The sequence below is a fragment of the Delphinus delphis genome, chromosome 2 (genome assembly GCF_949987515.2).
Source record: "Delphinus delphis chromosome 2, mDelDel1.2, whole genome shotgun sequence".
Classification (NCBI taxonomy): Eukaryota; Metazoa; Chordata; class Mammalia; order Artiodactyla; family Delphinidae; genus Delphinus; species Delphinus delphis.
Genome location: NC_082684.1, coordinates 25,760,581 through 25,781,169, shown reverse-complemented (window position 1 = coordinate 25,781,169; position 20,589 = coordinate 25,760,581). Strand labels below are relative to the sequence as shown.

The 20,589-nt window shown below is 43.1% G+C and overlaps 1 protein-coding gene and 1 pseudogene across 1 annotated transcript in view; one reads left to right on the top strand and one right to left on the bottom strand.

The window, feature by feature from the left end:
* Positions 1–20,589, bottom strand: part of SPTLC2 (serine palmitoyltransferase long chain base subunit 2) — a 112,620-nt gene that overhangs the window by 80,644 nt on the left and 11,387 nt on the right. The window contains exon 2 of the mRNA XM_060004119.1: positions 4,352–4,546. Coding sequence (XP_059860102.1) covers positions 4,352–4,546 — 195 coding nt within the window. The remainder of the gene's footprint in view (positions 1–4,351; positions 4,547–20,589) is intronic.
* LOC132419471 (protein transport protein Sec24C-like) lies at positions 10,986–15,304 on the top strand (annotated as a pseudogene).

Genomic DNA, 20,589 nt, shown 5'->3' with positions numbered 1-20,589 from the left:
AGCTTTTACTATACCTATCACATACATGTTTCTGAACTACTAGCCTCACCTCACACAAAAAAGAAACCAGACTGAGAGAAAACATTTTTATCCAAAACACCACCAATAACAGAAGATCAAGCAGTAAAGAATTCCAATAATTTTAGCAATTTATATAAAATAGAACACATTTATGCTAACTCATCTTTATTAGCATGACCATGTGGTTCATTTCTACCCAAAGCAACATATGAAGAACTTGTATAAATAGTTTAAACAGGCTCTCTTTTATAATGGAATGAGGGAGAAAATAAGGATGTGGTTATGAACACTACTCACTCAGAGAAATGAGAAAGTAGCAACATTATATTTGCATTTTATGATCCTAAGCAAGCACTTTCCCTCACCTCTTCCCAGTGTAACACTTAAAAACTGGCCTATCCCTCTCACTACATCTAAACCAGCATCAGAAAACAAACACAATCTGCCATAACGCTAAATGAGCCTTCCCTCCCTTCTCATAGCTGAATTTTTATAAGAAAATGGCAGAATTCCGCTGTTTTAACTGCTAATATTATCTTCTGTGAAAATCCTACTAAAATGAATTTGAATAAACTAGTACAGTCCTCCCCTAAACAAATTCTAGAGGCAAATGTCCCCCTCCATCCTACATATTTCCTCCTATTACTTCTTTCAAGAATTATTTCCTGGGGACTTCCCTGGTGGCACAGTGGTTAAGAATCCACCTGCCAATGCAGGGGACACAGGTTTGAGCCCTAGTCCAGGAAGATCCCACATGGCACGGAGCAACTAAGCCCGTGCACCACAACTACTGAGCCTGTGCTCTAGAACCCAAGAGCCACAACTACTGAGCCCGTGTGTCACGACTACTGAAGCCCGTAAACCTGAAGCCCGTGCTCCACAACAAGAGAAACCACTGCAATGAGAAGCCCACGTACCACAACAAAGAGTAGCTCCCACTCGCCGCAACTAGAGAAAGCTCGCACGCAGCAACAAAGACCCAACACAGCCAAAAATTAAAATTAATTAATTTTTTAAAAAAAGAATTATTTCCTGATTAACTCTATGCTACTCAGTTTACTTTTTTGTTCTACATCTGCATACAATTCAAGTACTATTTACCTGCATAGTGCTTTGCAAAGGCCCATAATTTTGAAGTGTTTGTGTTCCCTCAACAAAATTAGAAACTACTTAAGAAGAAAATCCACGTGTTCCAATCCTTTTTTTTTTTTAATTTACTTTATTTAAGTAATTTATTTTTGGCTGTGTTGGGTCTTCGTTACTGCATGCTGTCTTTTCTCTAGTAGCGGCGAGCGGGGCTACTCTTCGTTGCAGAGCATGGGCTCTAGGCGCATGGGCTTCAGTAGTTGTGGCACATAGGCTCAGTAGTTGTGGCCCGAGGGCTCTAGAGTGCAGGCTCAGTAGTTGTGGCGCACGGGCTTAGTTGCTCCACAGCATGTGGGATCTTCCTGGACCAGGGATCAAACCCGTGTTCCCTGCATTGGCAGGAGGATGATTCTTCTTTTTTTTTTTTCTTTAAAATAGATCTTTATTGGAGTATAATTGTTTCACAATACTGTGCTAGCCTCTGTTGCACAACAAAGCGAATCAGTCACGTGCATACACATGTCCCCACATCCCCTCCCTCCTGAGCCTCCCTCCCACCTTCCCTATCCCACCCCTCTAGGTCATCTCAAAGCACCGTGCCGATCTCCTTGTACTATGCTGCTGCTTCCCACCAGCCAACTATTTTACATTCGGTAGTGTATATATGTGGATGCTACTCTCACTTCGCCCCAGCTTCGTCCTCCCACCCCATGTCCTCAAGTCCATTTTCTATGTCTACATCTTTATTCCTGCCCTGCAACTAGGTTCATCAGTACATTTTTAAAATATATATTCCATATGTATGTGTTAGCATACGGTATTTGTTTTTCTCTTTCTGACTTACTTCACTCTGTATGACAGACTCTTGGTCTATCCACTTCACTACAAATAACTCAATGTCGTTTCTTTTTATGGCTGAGTAATATTCCATTGTATATATATGCCACATCTTCTTTACCCATTCATGTGGCGGGCAGATTCTTAACCACTGTGCCACCAGGGAAGACCCCTCCAATTCTTTTACACAAAGTTAAGTACACACAGGCAGCCCCAATACTTAAACAGTCAATTTACCCTCTAGAGACATGAAAAAGTTCCAAAGATAATGTCCTCATTCACAAAATAATTCAGATGCATCCCCATCGGTTCACTCATTCGTTCATCACACTTTGAGACAGCACCAGCTGTGCAAACTCTCCAGTCACTCCCCTGCTCAAAAATGCCCATGACTCCTCATTGCCTACCAAACATTCAAAACACAATTTCTCATACATTCACTTTCCAGGTTCTCCCAAACATTCCTCATGCCTTTGCGTACACTTCTATCCCCTCAGCAGGAACGCTGTCTACACCACAGTCAGCACTCCCCCCAACCCCCATCTCTACATGTCAATTATTAGGTCTCTATAGTGTTTAGACACTATGAGAGGTCCCTGTATATAAAGACTTTCTAGTTTGAATATATGAATAAAACTTTAGCCCCCATCAGTCACAGCCACCATCACCTCAGTCTAGCAGGAAGATGTTGGTTTGTACACAAATCATTGTAATACTGTACAACACAGTAAGTACATAGTAAGCTAGTAACCTATAGCAAGTAGGCCATACCTAAGGGATGTAAAAAAATCAACATATTGTGGACGCACCCTACCAGGAAATCTGTTTGGGATGTACAGGGGTAGAAAAAAGTGAATCAAAGAAATTTAATTTTTTTTCAATGATGAAAATTAGTTTCGCCTACTGGACCAAGTTCTGAATGCAGGGCTTTGCTTGTTTTAGCAAAAAAATATCTTTTTTTTTTAATATATACACAGCAGGTTCTTATTAGTTATCCAAAACATACCTTCTTAATGAAATGAACTTGTAGGCATTTCAGGGCAATGAGAAAGAGGGCCAACTTGTGGTACCAGGGCTGCGAAGGGTGCAGAATGGATGAGATGAGAGAAGAACGCCTGGATCCTCAGTTCTCCCAGCTTCAGGATCCTCAATCCCTATGCTGATTGGTTTTGGCTTCCTAGTAGATGATGAGGTCCTTTCCTTTCCCATGTTTCTTGGTGCTTTCTCCCCCTTCCCATGTCTCCATCATCCATTCCCAGTGTTTACTGGCTCCCCTCTCAGTGTTGATCTTAATGCCACCACATCTGCCTCTCTCCTCTAATGTCCCATGAAAGTGAGACGTATGATAGACAAAAAATTTCTAACTTCTGAATCCCTTCTCTAATCTAGTGCATTCCCTGGGCTAGAGGACAACCCTCTCTATACTTCACATGCCAAGAACAAACAAGTTTGTTTTTCATAAAATCAGGCATTTTTCACTCTAATTTAATTAATTTTTTTAATGAAAAAAAACTTTATTATGGGATAAAGAAAATCTTTTATCATTTTAAATAATAAAATTTAAAGCATTAAAAAAAATGCCCATAAAGAAATATTTTGGTTTGGGAAAGAACATAGTGTTCCTTAGTCCAGGACAAATTAGGTTGTTTTATTTTCTTTAATCTTATTGGAGTACAGTTGACTTACAACTATTTTTTTTAAAGAGTAGATAATACATGTATACTGTACAAAACTCTAGAGGCATAAAGGAGTATGCAGAGAAAAGTGAAGTGAGGTGAATGCCGTCCTCCTCCCCAGAGACAATCAGTATCATCTGTTTACCATTACTAAAACAAGATAGTTTTCCACAGAAACAGAGTAGCTCAGCCAAATTCTGCTTCAGGGCTTGTTTTTTTGTGGAGAAGAGGCGATCTATGAACCAGACATGTATGTGTAATGTGCCTATGTGAAAACACAACATGAGTTCTGAAGAACACAATCTTTCCAGAAGACTGTAGACACAACTTGGGATACAGTATGGTATTGTGAACAGAAAGGACACGACTTCTGGCTCTTCACAGAACTGTGTCCACATACCAGCTCTGACATTAGGCATCTTGGGAAATGTTACTTAACCTGGGAACTTTAGCTTTCTTTTTTTTTTTTTTTTTTTTTTTTTTTTTTTTTTTTAGCTTTCTTGTCCATAAAATAAGAATAGATTTTTGTGATGATTAAATTAAAACATGTTAAATGCTTTGGTTTCTCCATGGCTTTACCCTTGTTTTTAGCTTCCCTTGTGGAGTGTTTTCATTTAACTGCATCTAGAATATTTTTTATTTTAATGTATACCCAAATATCTAAAGAAAAAAATGAGTGAAAACCGCAAGATAAGAGGCTTCCATTTACAGAATCAAAGACTAACAATTACCTTTTGTTCTTCTCTTTCTGTTGCATGGTGACACTTTTCAATTCTCCAATGCCTTAAGAAATCTCGAAGATATCCAAAGAGAGTGAGGACACCATACCCCACATAAGTAAGCACAGCAACCAGCATTGGCGTCTCTTCAAAACCTTCATTAAACGGTCTTTTATATAGTCCTCCATTTTGTGTAACATGATGTATCTAAAAGGGAGGTTAAAAATGTTTCTTTCAGTCATGGTAACAAAAAGAGTGCTACTTAAAATCTGAGTCCTTACAGATTTGCATACCTTCAGAATTCTCTAAGTAATTGTCAACCCCCCACCACCACCACTACCAAACATCTGCTAAGTTCTAAGCGGGGCCTAATTTTTTTCTGTGGAAATAAGTTTTAAGTTATACATACTTCAGATGAACAGCAAAGAAAAGCAAGGGGAGAAGGACTGTGTAAGAACAACGCTTAACACTGATTTCTATCACTTGATTTTATGCAAGAGATCCTAAAATGCTATGCTTAGAGAATGCATAATTTTCTTTGTCCTAATGAAGAAAATAAAAAATATAAAACAAAGAGAAAGCCTATCCTGAAAATAGTATATTAGCTTACAAATAATCGAAAGTAAATTCAGTTTTAGAATAAAATAAAATATTTGTAAATGTTTTACTGCTAAATATTCTTAAAGCCACCAAGCCACAGCATTTCAAATAATTATTAGCACTAGGCATCTATGGAAACACATAGTTTATACTAGCTTTGTTGTCAGTGGTAACACAAATAAATTATTCACAAAAATAAAACGCTTACATTAAGTGATCCAGCACTGTATAACGCAGGAAGAAAGTGAAATCCAACACAAGGGGAAAAACTGTTAGAGTGATCACTAACAGTCCTGAAATCATTCTGTCCTCCTTCATCTTGACCAAGTGACCTTTTCCAAACATAAGATTATCCCTACTTTCCTCTTTAGGGATATCCAAATTTTAACATACAAACACCAAGGTACTGTACTTTGATCTCATAGCTGAAAGCTGTTTACTCTTTGGTCAATTTTAATGGAAATGTTGTTTTACAGAAAAATTCCACTAAAGTAGTTTCTGCGTCAACTTTAATCTTAACTCTGAAACAACACATTGCTGTGAGGATGGTCAGTCACAATTTACCAGGAACATATTTTCTACTGAGCACTGTACTAGAGTTAAGAAGAATTCGAAAGGAATAAAAGATTCTTTCTTGGCCTCTCAGGCAACCTGATCGAAGAGCTAAATATTAGTTTGGGAAAGCTACTAGAATGCTACAAGTTAGAACAGTTTGGAAACAAATTACTGTATTTGACAAAGGAAAGACACTTGGATAGGCATGATACATGAAATCTGTTGGTAATGATTCAATTTGATGGCCTAAAGAACCTCTGAAAACTATTCATAAAACTGACTTAGGTCTTCATCAATCTCTTCCCCAGTGGTGGAATTCTGTGCTAACATTTACTGCTTAAACTTTCATGCAGGAGCAAAGTTGTAATGTGTTTAGAACAGAATAGCTAAAAATGAACCAATATCTGAATATAGAAAATTGTTTAAAAATTAGTAATAACATGTAAGCAAGCAATTAACCTGGAAAAAGCAAAATCAAGAGCACTTAAAACACAAGAAAAATAACATTCTGATTATCTTGTTTTTTAATAAATTTATTTATTTTATTTATTTATTTTGGGCTGCACTGGGTCTTCCCTGCGGTGTGCGGCCTTCTCATCGCGGTGGCTTCTCTTGTTGCCGAGCGCGGGCTCTAAGTATGCGGGCTTCAGTAGCTGTGGCATGTGGGCTCAGTAGTTGTGGCTCACGGGCTCTAGGGTGCAGGCTCAGTAGTTGTGCCACATGGGCTTAGCTGCTCTGTGGCATGTGGGATTTTCCCGGACCAGGGCTTGAACCCACGTCCCCTGCACTGGCAGGTGGATTCTTAACCACTGCGCCTCCAGGGAAGCCCCTGATTATCTTTTTAAAAAACTATATCTAAAAATACTTTGCCATAAGAACACACCAGTACCCAACTCACTGTAACTCTGAAATTGTTTACACTATTTTCTCTCAACTGAACATACTAGTAAAAAGTAAGGCAATTTTCAGAGCTCCTAAGTCTCTAACAAATGTGTGGCAGATTTATATGCCAGGAATGCTGTGGGTGGATCTCTTTAAAAGGAGATCCACCTTTATTTCAGACACACCCAAACCAGCAAGACCAAGTATATTTATACAGTTGGTTGGACTGACTAGGAAGGAGAAAGTTAAATCATTAGTTTGCTTTTAAATATTGTGTGATTCTATCATAGCCTCACTTAATAAAATTAAATGCATTTTAAGGAACTGAGATTCAACTATGAAGTAACTTTTACAATGTGGCCTCAAAGCACAGTTCACTATGATCATTCACAGAGTCAGAATGGACAGACCAACTGACATGCAAACTTCTGATAGGTGAAAAGGTCTTAGAGAAAACAAAATTACTTGATCTTCAAATGCAGATGCTAAATGCTATCTCTGACATGATTCAAATAAAAATAATGGTATTACCATCTTATACGTGTATAATATTCTATAAGGGAAAGCACCAGGCTTATTTTGTTCACTGCACAACTAGCACTCAGGATAGTATTTATTAAGTGCTAACAAATAATAAGTACTCAATAATGTTTCCTTTTGGGAACTCCCTGGCAGTCCAGTGGTTAGACTCCGAGCTTTCACTGCCAAGGGCATGGGTTTGATCCCTGGTTGGGGAACTAAGATCCTGCAAGCTGCGTGGACTGGCCAAAAAAAAAAAGGAAAAATAATAACGTTTCCTTTTATTACTATTAGTATTACAGAAAGTGGCACCTTATAGGAGCTCAACAAGTATTTGTAAATGAAAATACACATTATGCTCTTTGCTCTGTCACAGAAGGGGTTAACTTATGATGATTATAAAATTAATATTAGAACATTTCTAGAACCCATATCTGATACCTTCTAGTCTCAACTGGACTGGAGATCAAGTTCACTCTAAACAAACACAGGCTACAAACCCTTACAGAATATTTCATATTCCGGATTCACCATGCAAGAGGGCTCTTAAGAGGCCTTTCAGTCACTCTAACTTGAGAATTACACTGTCGACAAGGCAATCAAGAAAAATATTAGCATATCACTCCCTCCAGGTCAAAAAATTTCACATTAAGCAGACACGAGTGTGACACTCTGTATTATTATTCAAGAGAAGTTTAAGAACACCAATGAATACCAAGACACATTTGCCTGAACAGTAATATTTTTTCTAGAAAATGAAGAAGGAAAAAAAAAAGGCAAAGGAAGAAATTTTTTTAAAGTCGACTAAGCACACACCATAAAACATGACTTTTAGGAGGGCCATGGGCAGAATGTTAGAGGCTGAGTGTTTGTGTCTCTAACCCCATTCATATGTTAAAGCCCTAAACCCCCAGTGTGAAGGTATTTGAAGGTTGGGCCTTTGGGAGATAATTACGTTTAGGTGATGAGGGTGGGACCCTCTCGATGTGATTAGTGCTCTAATAAGAAGAGAAGACAGAGATCTCCACTGAGGAAAGGCCATGTGAGCATACTATGAGAAAGTGGCTGTCTACAAGCCAGGAAGAGGGTTCTCGCAAAGAACTGAACCTGCCAGCACCTCTGATCTTGGACTTACCAGCCTCCAGAATCATGAGAAATAAATATCTGTTGTTTAAGCCACCCCATCTATGGTATTTTGTTATAGCAGCCTGAACTAAGACAGAGGTAAAGAGACATAATGCACATATCCTACCCTCAATTGGTTCAGGAAAAAATAAGTGTGAGTGAGTGTGTGTGTGTGTGTGTGTGTGTGTGTGTGTGTGCAGAGAGAGACAGAATGATGGAGAATTTCTTCATGAACCATTTGTGAGTCAGTTGCAGTTATACTGTACCTTTATCTTTTAATACTTCAGTGCATATTTCTAAAAACAAAGATATTCTTTTACATAACTACAGAACAATGATCAAAATCAGGAAATTGCTAGAATACTAATACGTACTTTATTTAGATTCCGCTAATCGTCCTAAGAGTGTCCTTTGCAGCAAAAGAAAGTCCTGGAAAATGTATTGTATTCTCTCTTTAGTTTCAGAAAAGAAAAAAAAAAGGGGGTTTTCATTACTCTGTAAAATGACTTAGAAGGAATAATCCTGAGCAGAGGTTTCGAGAATCCCATGAAAGGACACAAAGTAACTATGCAATTTTGGGGAAGTAATTATTGGAAAACAGAAGCTTACATTCCTGACATAGATACAAAATCACATAAGCATGATTTTTTAAAGCAAATAAACACATTCCCGCTTAATGTGACAGCAGGATGACAGAACCTGCCTATCACAACAGAACCTGCCCAACTGGTAGACAGCTTGGGACATTATTTTAAAAATTAATGTCCAATATGAACCACCCATTATGCATCAGCAATCAAAGGACTGTAATGTCTTTTCCTTTAAATGAACCCTATTCATTTCCAGTGATATGCTGTGTTGTTCCTTAAAATAAGTTCTGCTGAAATGGTTCTTTATTGGAATTTTACTGAAAATATACTAGCCTCTCACTACTGCTTACCACTCATACTAGAGAAAATAGTTTGGAGCTTCATGCCCATCACACAAGCTGTGCCACACTCTGAACATATATTTCCAGAAGTGTCTTCATTTTCTTGGCAGGCAAATTTTGAAAAGCAGGGAGTCCACATTTTATCTTGCAATCAGGATAAGTTCCCGAATTTCTGTTGGTAAGTAACTCATATGGAATGGACTAAGGAGTGCTTCCAAAGCCAGCTGTGAAACAAACCTATATTTTGACATTACCATATTCCTATTGAAAACTCAAAAATGCAGACCTCCAAGTATATATGCATTGCAGGATTTCAGTCAGTGTCATCCTGTGCACTCTGGGCAGTGATGTTCTGCACAGGAGTTATTATTTTCACTTGCCACTCACAGCTCTGTAGCACTTCCCTATCTCTAGATAAGCATCAAGGTATGACAGACGGATGTAATAGGAGATTGGCGTACCAGTGCAGTTCTGCCACAAATTCCACGTCTTTTTCTGAGCTCTGTTCCACCTCTAACATGTTCTAGGCCTGTAACACCGTGCCTTCCTCTCTGGCTTTGTAGTTGACATGAACTGGAAAGGCAACCCAGTTTGCATCGGTCTCCCTTCTCTGGGAATACTCCCTTATACCAGGGGTGGGTCCCTGGTGGTCACATCTGTGCAATATGACCGATTTCCTGGGTCATAACTGACTGGCACAGCAGTAGGCACCTATGCCAAAATGAACCCAACAACCCTCTCTTGTGGGGATTTAAAATTTCAGTGGGGAAGGAGTCTGAAGGACACTGGACTGCCAACGTCCTGGAGAAAAGGTCCATAAACTCCTGTTGCCAAGGTGTCAAGCGCTGTGTTATTTCCTGCCATTTTACCTTTTCTGAGTTGTTCATCAATTCCTCCCTTTTCTTTTTCTTTTGTTGTATACCTATCATCCTTGCAACAAATCACCTTTTTGTTTAGCTAGAGTCAGTTGCTATCAACTGAAAGAAATTTAACAGATACAGACTCTATGTTAAAATTCTTAGAACTTCTTTTCTGCACTTACTGAACAGGTTTTTATATGTTGGCATAGCCTGCAAACTTTTACGTCTTTAGCAAATTTTAAAAAATGGCTCCCCACTTTGTCAATTTTGTGCATTTGGAATATTGTTGACTGTCTTATCTAGGATAAGGGATACCTGGTTCAAAATCCTAAGTACTTACTTCCCTATATTAAGGGACATCAGATTCTAATTGCCCGCTATAACTAACCTCTTCCCAGGTTCTCAATAATACCCATGAAGATAGAGCCAAAAGAGGAAAAAAGTCAGAACTAGTATTTTTTTTAAAAAAGGGCAATATAATGCCTCAAATCAAAATTCAGACAGTATCTGTCTGCTAAGCTCATCTAACTACAGAGAATATGCTCATAACCGTTAAACAAGACTAACTTTTCACAGTAGAAAAATCACAAACTAAAGGGCAAGTAATAGACTATTTAATATAAGATTTTTTTTTTTTTTTTTGCGGTACGCGGGCCTCTCACTGTTGTGGCCTCTCCCATTGCGGAACACAGGCTCCGGACACACAGGCTCAGCGGCCATGGCTCACGGGCCCAGCCGCTCCGCAGCATGTGGGATCTTCCCAGACCAGGGCACGAACCCGTGTCCCCTGCATCGGCAGGCTGACTGTCAACCACTGCGCCACCAGGGAAGCCTTAATACAAGATTTTAAGGCAACTGGAAGTGGAGCCTGGGAGCCTTGACATTAGGAATGAAGTCGAACCTGGATCTGGAGCCGGGTGGAACCAAGTCAGTCAGCCCCACCTGTGCTGCCATTTGGGGAGCCTCAGCCTGTCCACCCAGGGTGTCATCAATCTGGCTGTGGTGGGCAACCAGGACCCACAGCCCCACCCCCTGTGGAGCCTCCAGTGGCCCAGTGCCAGGCTGTGGGCAAACCCCTCCCCCAGGTGTTTCAAGAGTCCCACCTTCTCCAGGGGCACCTCCAGCCTCAACAACACAGGGCCCTTGTGGCCAGACAGCATATGGCCAGTTTGGCCAAGGAGAGGTACAGAATGGGCCAAGCTCCACTGTTCAGATGCAGAGGCTCCCTAGGTCTCAGCCATTTGGATTAGTCCCACTGGCTCCCGTGGTCCGCCAGCCAGCTGTGCTTCAGCCCTATGGCCCTCCCCTGACAAGTACAAAGGTGACTGCTCAGCTGGCCAGAATGCAGATCAGTGGTGCTGTGGCCCCAGTGCCTCCCGCTCTGGGTCTAGCCTATGGTCCGCCAACACCACTTGCCTCAACCTCAGGAAGTTTCCCTAACACCGGTCTGCATGGCTCCTACTCTCAGGGCCAGGCTTCTCCCCTTAGCCAGGCCCAGGGTCATCCTGGGGCCCAGCCTTCCCAGCAATCTGTCCCACCACAGGCCTCCAGCTTCATATCCCAGCTTCAGGGGGTCCTTGAATGCCTCTGATGACTGGTCCACTCCTGCCTGCACAGAGTTTGGGGGGGCCCCCAGGGAGCGAGCCCAACCATGTGTCCTCACCTCCTCAAGCTCTGCCCTCTGGCACCCAAATGACTGGGCTCCCAGGATCACCACCACCTATGCACTCCTCCCAGCAGCCAGGCTACCAGTTGCAACAAAATGGTTCCTTTGGACCAGCCCAGGGCCCTCAGCCCAATTATGGAAGTCCCTACCCAGGAGCAGACACTTTGGGCAGCCAGCCAGGAACACCTCAACTATTGCCTCCTAAGTGCCTGTACCCTGATGCCATCCCGAGCCCTATTCAGGTTGCTGAGGATGATAGGAACAACCAGAGTTCAGAGCCAATGGTTGCTGGTGTATGGGGCCAGGTGCCACCCTTAGTCAACACCAACTTCCTGGTGAGAGACCAAGGAAATGCAAGCCCCCGATATATCCGATGCACATCCTATAATATCCCTTGCACATCTGAAGTGTCTAGCAGGCTCAGGAGCCCCTGGCAGCTGTCATCAAGTTGCTGGCAAGCCTGCCCCAAGAGGAGGCTTCACCATATATTGCTGACCACGGGGAACCTGGTCCTTCGTGCTGCAATCGCTGCAAAGCATACATGTGCCCCTTCATGCAGTTCATTGAGGGAGGGAGGCATTTCCAGTGCTGCTTTTGCAGCTGTATCAACGATGTTCCCCCCCAGTATTTTCAACATCCGGATCGTACTGGCAAATGTGTGGATGCTTATGACCGTCCTGAGCTATCCCTGGGCTCTTATGAATTCTTGGCCACTGTAGATTGCTGCAAGAACAGTAAGTTCCCCAGCCCTCCTGCCTTATCTTCATGACTGATGTCTCCTACAATGGCATCAGGAGTGGTCTTGTTAGGCTCCTCTGTGAGGAGCTCAAGTCACTGTTAGACTTTCTGCCTAGGGAGGGCAGAGCAGAAAAGTCAGCAATTCACGTTGGCTTTGTCACCTATAGTAAGGTGCTCTGCTTCTACAATGTGAAGAGCTCATTGGCCCAGCCACAGATGATGGTTGTATCTGATGTGGGTGACATGTTTGTGCCACTGCTGGATGGCTTCCTGGTCAACGTCAATGAGTCTCGGGCAGTCATCACCGGCTTATTGGATCAGATTCCAGAAACATTTGCAGACACAAGGGAGACGGAGACAGTATTTGCTCCTGTTATCCAGGCTGGCGTGGAGGCTCTGAAGGCTGCTGAGTGTGCAGGGAAGCTATTTCTGTTCCACACCTCCCTGCCCATCGCAGAGGTCCCAGGGAAACTGAAGAACAGAGACGACAGGAAGTTGATCAACACAGACAAGGAGGAGACTCTGTTACAGCCTCAGACAGGTGCCTGTCAGACACTGGCCAAAGAGTGTGTGGCCCAAAGCTGCTGTGTAGACCTCTTCCTCTTCCCCAGCCAGTATGTGGAAGTGGCCATGCTCTCTGTCATACCCCAGCTAAGTGGTGGCTCTGTCCATAAATATGCTTGCTTTCAGGTGGAGAATGACCAGGAATAGTTCCTTAGTGACCTGGTCAGAATGTACAGAAGGTCACTGGCTTTGATGCTGTAAAGAAGGTCCCGACAAGCACTGGTATCCGTGCTGTAGATTTCTTTGGGGCTTTCTACATGAGCAACACAAAAGATGTGGAGCTGGCTGGGCTGGATGGGGACGAGACGGTGACTGTGGAGTTCAAGCACGACGACCGGCTCAATGAAGAGAGTGGAGCCCTCCTGCAGTGTGCCCTGCTCTACACCAGCTGCGCAGGGCAGTGATGGCTCCGCATCCACAACCTGGCCCTCAACTGCTGCATCCAGCTGGCTGATCTGTACTGAAACTGTGAGACTGACGTGCTCATCAACTACATGGCCAAGTCTGCATACCGGGGCCTCCTGAACAGCCCTGTGAAAATTATTTGTGACGCTCTCATCACTCAGTGTGTCCAGATCTTGGCCTGTTACAGAAAGAACTGTGCCAGCCCCTGCTCTGTGGGATAGTTGATCCTTCTTGAGTACATGAAGCTACTCCCAGTTTACCTGAACTCTTTGTTGAAGAGTGACGTCCTGCAGCCTGGAGCTGAAGTCACTACTGATGACCGTGCCTGTGTCCGACAGCTAGTTACCTCCACGGACATGGCTGAGACCAACGTCTTCTTCTATCCTCAGCTCCTACCATTAACCAAGTCTCCCCATTGAGAATACCACTGAACCACAGGCAGTTCGAGCATCTGAAGAGCATCTAAACAACGGGGATATATATTGGGTTGGCCAAAAAGTTCGTTCGTTTTCCATAACATCTTATGGAAAAACTTGAACAAACTTTCTGGCCAACCCAATATTTGCTGGAGAATAGGCTCAACCTCTTCCTCTGCGTGGAACAAGTGTCCAGCAGGGTGTTGTCCAGAGGCTCTTCGGCGTCTCCTCCTTCAGTCAGATCACCAGTGGCTGGAGCGTTCTGCCAGTTCTGGATAATCTGCTGTCCAAGGTGCAAGGCCTCATTGATAGTTTGAGGGCACAGAGATGACGGTACCTGAAGCTTATCATGGTGAAATAAGAGGACAAGCTGGAGATGCTGTTCAAACACTTCCCAGTAGAAGACAAGAGCCTGAGCGGGGGAGGATCCGATGTGGACCCTGTCTGTCATATGCACACAAACACTTCCCAGTAGAAGACAAGAGCCTGAGCGGGGGAGAATCCGACGTGGACCCTGTCTGTCATATGCACACAAACACTTCCCAGTAGAAGACAAGAGCCTGGGCGGGGGAGAATCCGACGTGGACCCTGTCTGTCATACGCACACAAACACCTCCCAGCAGAAGACAAGAGCCTGGGCGGGGGAGAATCCGACGTGGACCCTGTCTGTCATATGCACACAAACACTTCCCAGTAGAAGACAAGAGCCTGAGCGGGGGAGAATCCGACATGGACCCTGTCTGTCATATGCACACAAACACTTCCCAGTAGAAGACAAGAGCCTGGGCGGGGGAGGATCCGACGTGGACCCTGTCTGTCATATGCACACAAACACTTCCCAGTAGAAGACAAGAGCCTGGGTGGGGGAGAATCCGACGTGGACCCTGTCTGTCATATGCACACAAACACTTCCCAGTAGAAGACAAGAGCCTGGGCGGGGGAGAATCCGACGTGGACCCTGTCTGTCATATGCACACAAACACTTCCCAGTAGAAGACAAGAGCCTGGGCGGGGGAGGATCCGACGTGGACCCTGTCTGTCATATGCACACAAACACTTCCCAGTAGAAGACAAGAGCCTGGGCGGGGGAGGATCCGACGTGGACCCTGTCTGTCATATGCACACAAACACTTCCCAGTAGAAGACAAGAGCCTGGGCGGGGGAGGATCCGACGTGGACCCTGTCTGTCATATGCACACAAACACTTCCCAGTAGAAGACAAGAGCCTGGGCGGGGGAGGATCCCACGTGGACCCTGTCTGTCATATGCACACAAACACTTCCCAGTAGAAGACAAGAGCCTGGGCGGGGGAGGATCCGACGTGGACCCTGTCTGTCATATGCACACAAACACTTCCCAGTAGAAGACAAGAGCCTGGGCGGGGGAGGATCCGACGTGGACCCTGTCTGTCATATGCACAAGGCGATTTGGCAGCTACCAAGCTATAGTAAGTGGGTAAACAGCATAGGGTCCAGGCCAGCTTCCAGAAGATACCCCAGGACAGCAGAGAAATTGGGACAGTTCCATATCTTATAAGTTATGTAAGTTGACCTCAGTCTCTTTGGAGGAAGAGGGAAGAATAAGGAGACACCTTTTTTCTGGGCTCAAGTATCCTACCACTCTATCACATCCTGCTGTTGGAAGGTGCCCCTATTCCCTCACTTTACCCTCCTTTTTCTAACTAATCCTGTCGTAATGAATGGAGTTTCTCAGTTCACTGTATATGATTTGGTGCTGGAGGATTTGGAGCCACCCAGACCCTCGCAATATTATGTGTCCCTTTGGACCAGCCTCCAAGAAGAGAAGGGCAGGCGGGAAGGAGTAGGGATCCCAGGGGGAGGGGCTGCTAATTCATCTCAGTGTAATCAACTTCCTCTATTAGGGATAAACATACATACAGGTGCACAGGAGTCAGGTATAGACCATACACAGCAGACAGAAAAGGGGTCAGTCTTCTAGGGCCTGGAAGTCAATAGCCAACTCAAGAGTCACTAAGGGTGGTTGACTAGCTTTCTTGCTCTGCTTCCACTGTTCTTTCTCTCTCCTGCAATGATTGGTGACCGCTTGGTGGACAGAGGAACATCATCAGAGATGAATGAGCTTGGGAACAGAATTGTAAAGTGTATTAACACCTGGGAGAGGTATCAGCCTCCTTTCCAGCTGGAGAGGCCCCAGCACTGGATGGTTCTGTAGGGAGCCTGGCCATCAACTTGCAGTACCTCACAGAGCCAGCCCGCATCCCACTCTGAGCTGCTGCTGGAAACACTGCTCTCCAAGCTGGGGGCTGCTGGGGAGAGAGGCAGAGGTGGCTAGTCTCTCCTGCCAGGACACCACTCAGGCTTTCGTACTGACAGAGTGGCTGACGGTTATCTCCCAACCTGACCTGGCTGCGGCCGGACAAGGGCTAGGCTCGATGGTGGCCAGGCTTGCCTGCTCCCAGCCTGGGACACCCCTGCTCTGGACCTCTCATTTCTCTTCATTAGTTTATTTTTCAATGCACCTTTAATTTGCAAAGAAATAAACTAAGATGTAGGGAATTCCCTGGCGGTCCAGTGGTTGGGACTCCACGCTTTCACTGCCGTGGGCCTGGGTTCAATCCCTGGTCAGGGAACTAAGATCCTGGAAGCCATACGAAGCAGCCAAAAAAATAAAATAAAATGTAAAAAAATTTTTTTAAGAAAATTGACTGTTCAGGAAAAAAAACCCCAAACCCCTAGTTAGAACTTTTCCTCATACCGTACTGTGGAAGAGACAGCTAACTCGCCCCTTGTATATATTCTCCGTAAGTTCCCATTGGTAATAGACTCTCTCAGTTTTAGCTGGGTACAAGGCTACCCAGCTACAGTCCACATTCCCAATCTCTCTTGCAGCAAAAGGTAACCATGTGAGGAATTTGGGCCAATAGGAAGTGAATAGAAATGATGAGTACCAGGGCTGGATTACATCCTTTAAAACAGCAATTGCTTTCCCTCACTTCTCTTTCCTTCTGCCTGTGGCCTAGAACATAGATGTGGTTGAAGATGCTAACTGAAGACAACATCCTCAAAGACTGCAAGACAACAGAGAAGATACCTCATAACCTACCTGCCCAGGACTACCTGTCTATCTCCAGACTCCACAAAGAGAAATCATTTCCATCTTGTTTATTTAAATGTCACATTTATAGCAACAAAAACAAATAAATCAGAAAACAATATTGAGACTTTTGCTTCCAAGTTGGAGATAATATGTAGAGGCAAGCCATCACTTTCACAGAAAAACTACATAAAACTAAACAGATTACTCAAAACAAGAAGTAGTTTTAAAGACAATGAAGAATTGTTTTCCATGCAAAGAGAACAAGATGACCTAAAATTCCGAAGAGGGAAAAGCCTTTCCTTACTGAGCTGAAATTGCTAGTCATTTTCTCTCCTCGTGGTACCTGCAGAGTTTGAACAGGAACTGATCATAACTGGACTTGCCAAAGGCAGAGAAACTCTACCAAGAGAAAGAAAAACCAACAGAGTCTATAACAGCTATATAGGTTAGTATGAAGAGTCACAGAAAAGTGACCAGTTTTCTGCATAGGACGTTTACTAAGTGCTGGAGAAGCTGGGGAGATGGACTAGAAAGGTGACTTGAAATCAACCACAGTCTTACAATGCTTAAGAGGTAAAGTCATACCAGAGGGAGGGGCCTACCACAAACACACAATGGATCTCATCCTTGAGACACTGTACTCACTAGAGTGAACTGAATCTACCTAAAAACTCAGCCCAGGACTTACCTGGTGATGCAGTGGTTAGGAATCCGCCTGCCAATGCAGGGGACACGGGTTCAATCCCTGGTCCGGGAAGATCACACATGCCATGGAGCAATTAAGCCCGTGTGCCACAACTACTGAGCCTGCACTCTAGAGCCCGCAAGCCACAACTACTGAGCCCATGTGCCACAACAACCGAAGCCCGCGTGCCTAGAGCCTGTGCTCCGCAACAAGAGAAGCCACCGCAATGAGAAACCCGCGCACTGCAATGAAGAGTAGCCCCCACTCACCACAACCAGAAAAAGCCCGTGCACAGCAACGAAGACCCAACGCAGCCAAAAATAAACAAATAAATTTATTAAAAAAAAAAAAAACTCAGCCCAGCCCACCCAGCTCAATCCCTGGTTAGATGGAGGTGCTCAGGCCCTTGCCATATCTAAAATAGCAAAAGGCAAAAATAACACTGACTTTAATCTCTGCAGGTATTTTTTTTTTTTTTTTTTTGGCAGTACGCGGGCCTCTCACTGCTGTGGCCTCTCCCGTTGCGGAGCACAGGCTCCGGATACACAGGCTCAGTGGCCATGGCTCACGGGCCCAGCCGCCCCGCGGCATGTGGGATCCTCCCGGACCGGGGCACGAACCCGCGTCCCCTGCATCGGCAGGCGGACTCTCAACCACTGCGCCACCAGGGGAGCCCTCTGCAGGTCTTTTATTCACAGTGTCCAGCAATCAATCAAAAAATCATGCTTTCCCAAGAGGCTGGGAGAGAAAATAGGAGTATGACTGAAAAAGAGAAGGCACGGTATACAGTAGTCTACAGTCACCTTATATTTCAGTACTGCTAGTCTTGGGAAATCTCTCACCCCTTGATCCCTCCCTTTAATTTCATGTCCTCAGAAGTGTAGATTCCTGTTAAAGTTTTTTAACATTTCTAAAACTGCAAGAATAATTTTCAGACATCAAAGACTCCCCTAGGAACCCAGAGCCCCCTTTTTACCAAAGAGCTCAAAATCATCATAATCATCTCATTCTTTTCACTCATTCAACAAATATTTCATTTCTATCTATATGTCAAGATCTGTACAAGGTATTTGACCATACAAATAAGAGACAGTCCTTTTTCAAGTCTTCAAGAATTCTGCATTTTTTAAGAGAAAAAACATGCAAAGATCAACATGATTTTTGAGATAAAAGAATAAAGAGGGCTTCTCTGGTGGCGCAGTGGTTGAGAGTCCGCCTGCCGATGCAGGGGACACGGGTTCGTGCCCCGGTCCGGGAAGATCCCACATGCCGCAGAGCGGCTAGGCCCGTGAGCCATGGCCACTGAGCCTGTGCGTCCAAAGCCTGTGCTCCGCAACGGGAGAGGCCACAACAGTGAGAGGCCTGCATACCCCAACAAAAAAACAAATAAAAAAAAGAATAAAGAAACTATTTTAAGGGATACTGTCTAAAGGGATTTATATATAAATGCAGAGGACGAAAAATGCACACAAAGTGAGAAGCATTTCTATTACAAGCAATTCTCAAGTTGTCTCACTTTTCTTCTTCACATTACTAATGACAAAACCAAGGAAAATTTAAGCTACTTGTCCAGTCACAAGAAAGTTAGATTCAAAGTCAGGACGAGAATCCAAGTCTCTACATTTTCCATTTGTTACCATTTCTTAGTCATATTCCTGAGATTTTCTATGAATCAAATTTTCTTTTAATTATTTCAGAGATAATACAACTTAAAATGATTGTTTTAAAATTATCAGTGGCTTAAAATTAGAATTTAAACTCAACCTTCGTGCTCATTTTTGCTATTTCATATAATTAGCTATTTTTGCTATTCATATTATCAGCTATACATGGATTGAGATAAATGGTTATATGAGTTTCGTTTCCCCTGCTAAAAAAATGTCTGTTTTTAGGAAACCAGAATGAACGCTAATTAACTTAGCTGCCCTGGAAATAACCTGCTTCCTTTGCCTACATACAAAGCCACAATTGTACGGGAGGCGATAAAGATATTATCCTTCAGCATGAACAGCAGAGGTCTCCAACAGATACTTCTATCACAGTCTTCTGTCCATTTTAACACTGGGTTGTCTTTTTCGGTTTTGGCCGTGCTGCATGGCAGCTTGTGGGACCTTAGTTCCCCGACCAGGCATTGAACTGAGGCCACGGAAGTGAAAGCGCCAAGTCCTAACACTGGATCGCCAGGGAACTTCCTTGGGTTGTCTTTTTATTGTTGAGTTATAAGAGTGCTTTATACATTCCAGATAACAAGTTTCTTATCTGCTATATGATTTTCAAACATTTTCTCATTCTGTGGATTGTCATTTCACTTTCTTCATGGTGTCCTTTGAAATACAAGCTTGTAATTTTGATCTAGTACAATTTATCTACTTTTTCTTTGGTTGCTTATACTTTTGGAGTCATAGCCAAAAAAGCACTGCCTGATCAAAGTCTATAAAGGTTTATACCTATGTTTTTTCCTAAGAATTTTATAGCTGTAACTCTTATATTTAGGTCTTTGGTCCATTTCGAGTAATTTTTCTGTATATGGTATAAGGCAGGGATCCAAGCTAGTTCTTTTACATGTGGACGTCCAGTTCCCCCCACACCATTTTTTTAAAAAGGTCATTCTTTCCCCCCCTTGAATTATCTACTCTTGTAAAAAAAAATCAACTGACCATAAATGTAAGGGTTTATTTCTGGACTCTCAATTATATTCCACTGATCTCCAACTTTGTTCTTCTTTTTCAAGACTTGGTCTATTCTGGGTCCCTTACATTTTCATATGAATTTTAGGATCAGCTTGTAAATATCACCAAAAAAACCAACTGGGATTTCAATGAGTTGCACTGAATTTGTAGATTAATCTTAATATTAAGTCTTTCAATCCCTGAACGTCGGATGTCTTTGCATTTATTTAAATCTTTTTTGATTTCTTTCAAAATGTTTTGTAGTTTTCAGTGTACAAGTCTTGCACTTTTTCTATTGCATTTTTTCTAATCATTTAATTCTTTTTGATGCTATTGTGTGCAAAAGTTGTGCTTTGATGACATTAGGGTAATCACTCTATATGCTAAGGTCATAAACATTTTCTTTTATATGCTATAGCTTTATATTTTTTGATGTTCACATATGAATATCTAACAACCTAGGACTGATTTTTACAGAGTGGTGTGAAGTTGGGATCTATTTTTTTTTCCATACTACTTGTCTCAGCACCACTTAATAAAAAGGCAATCCATTCCCC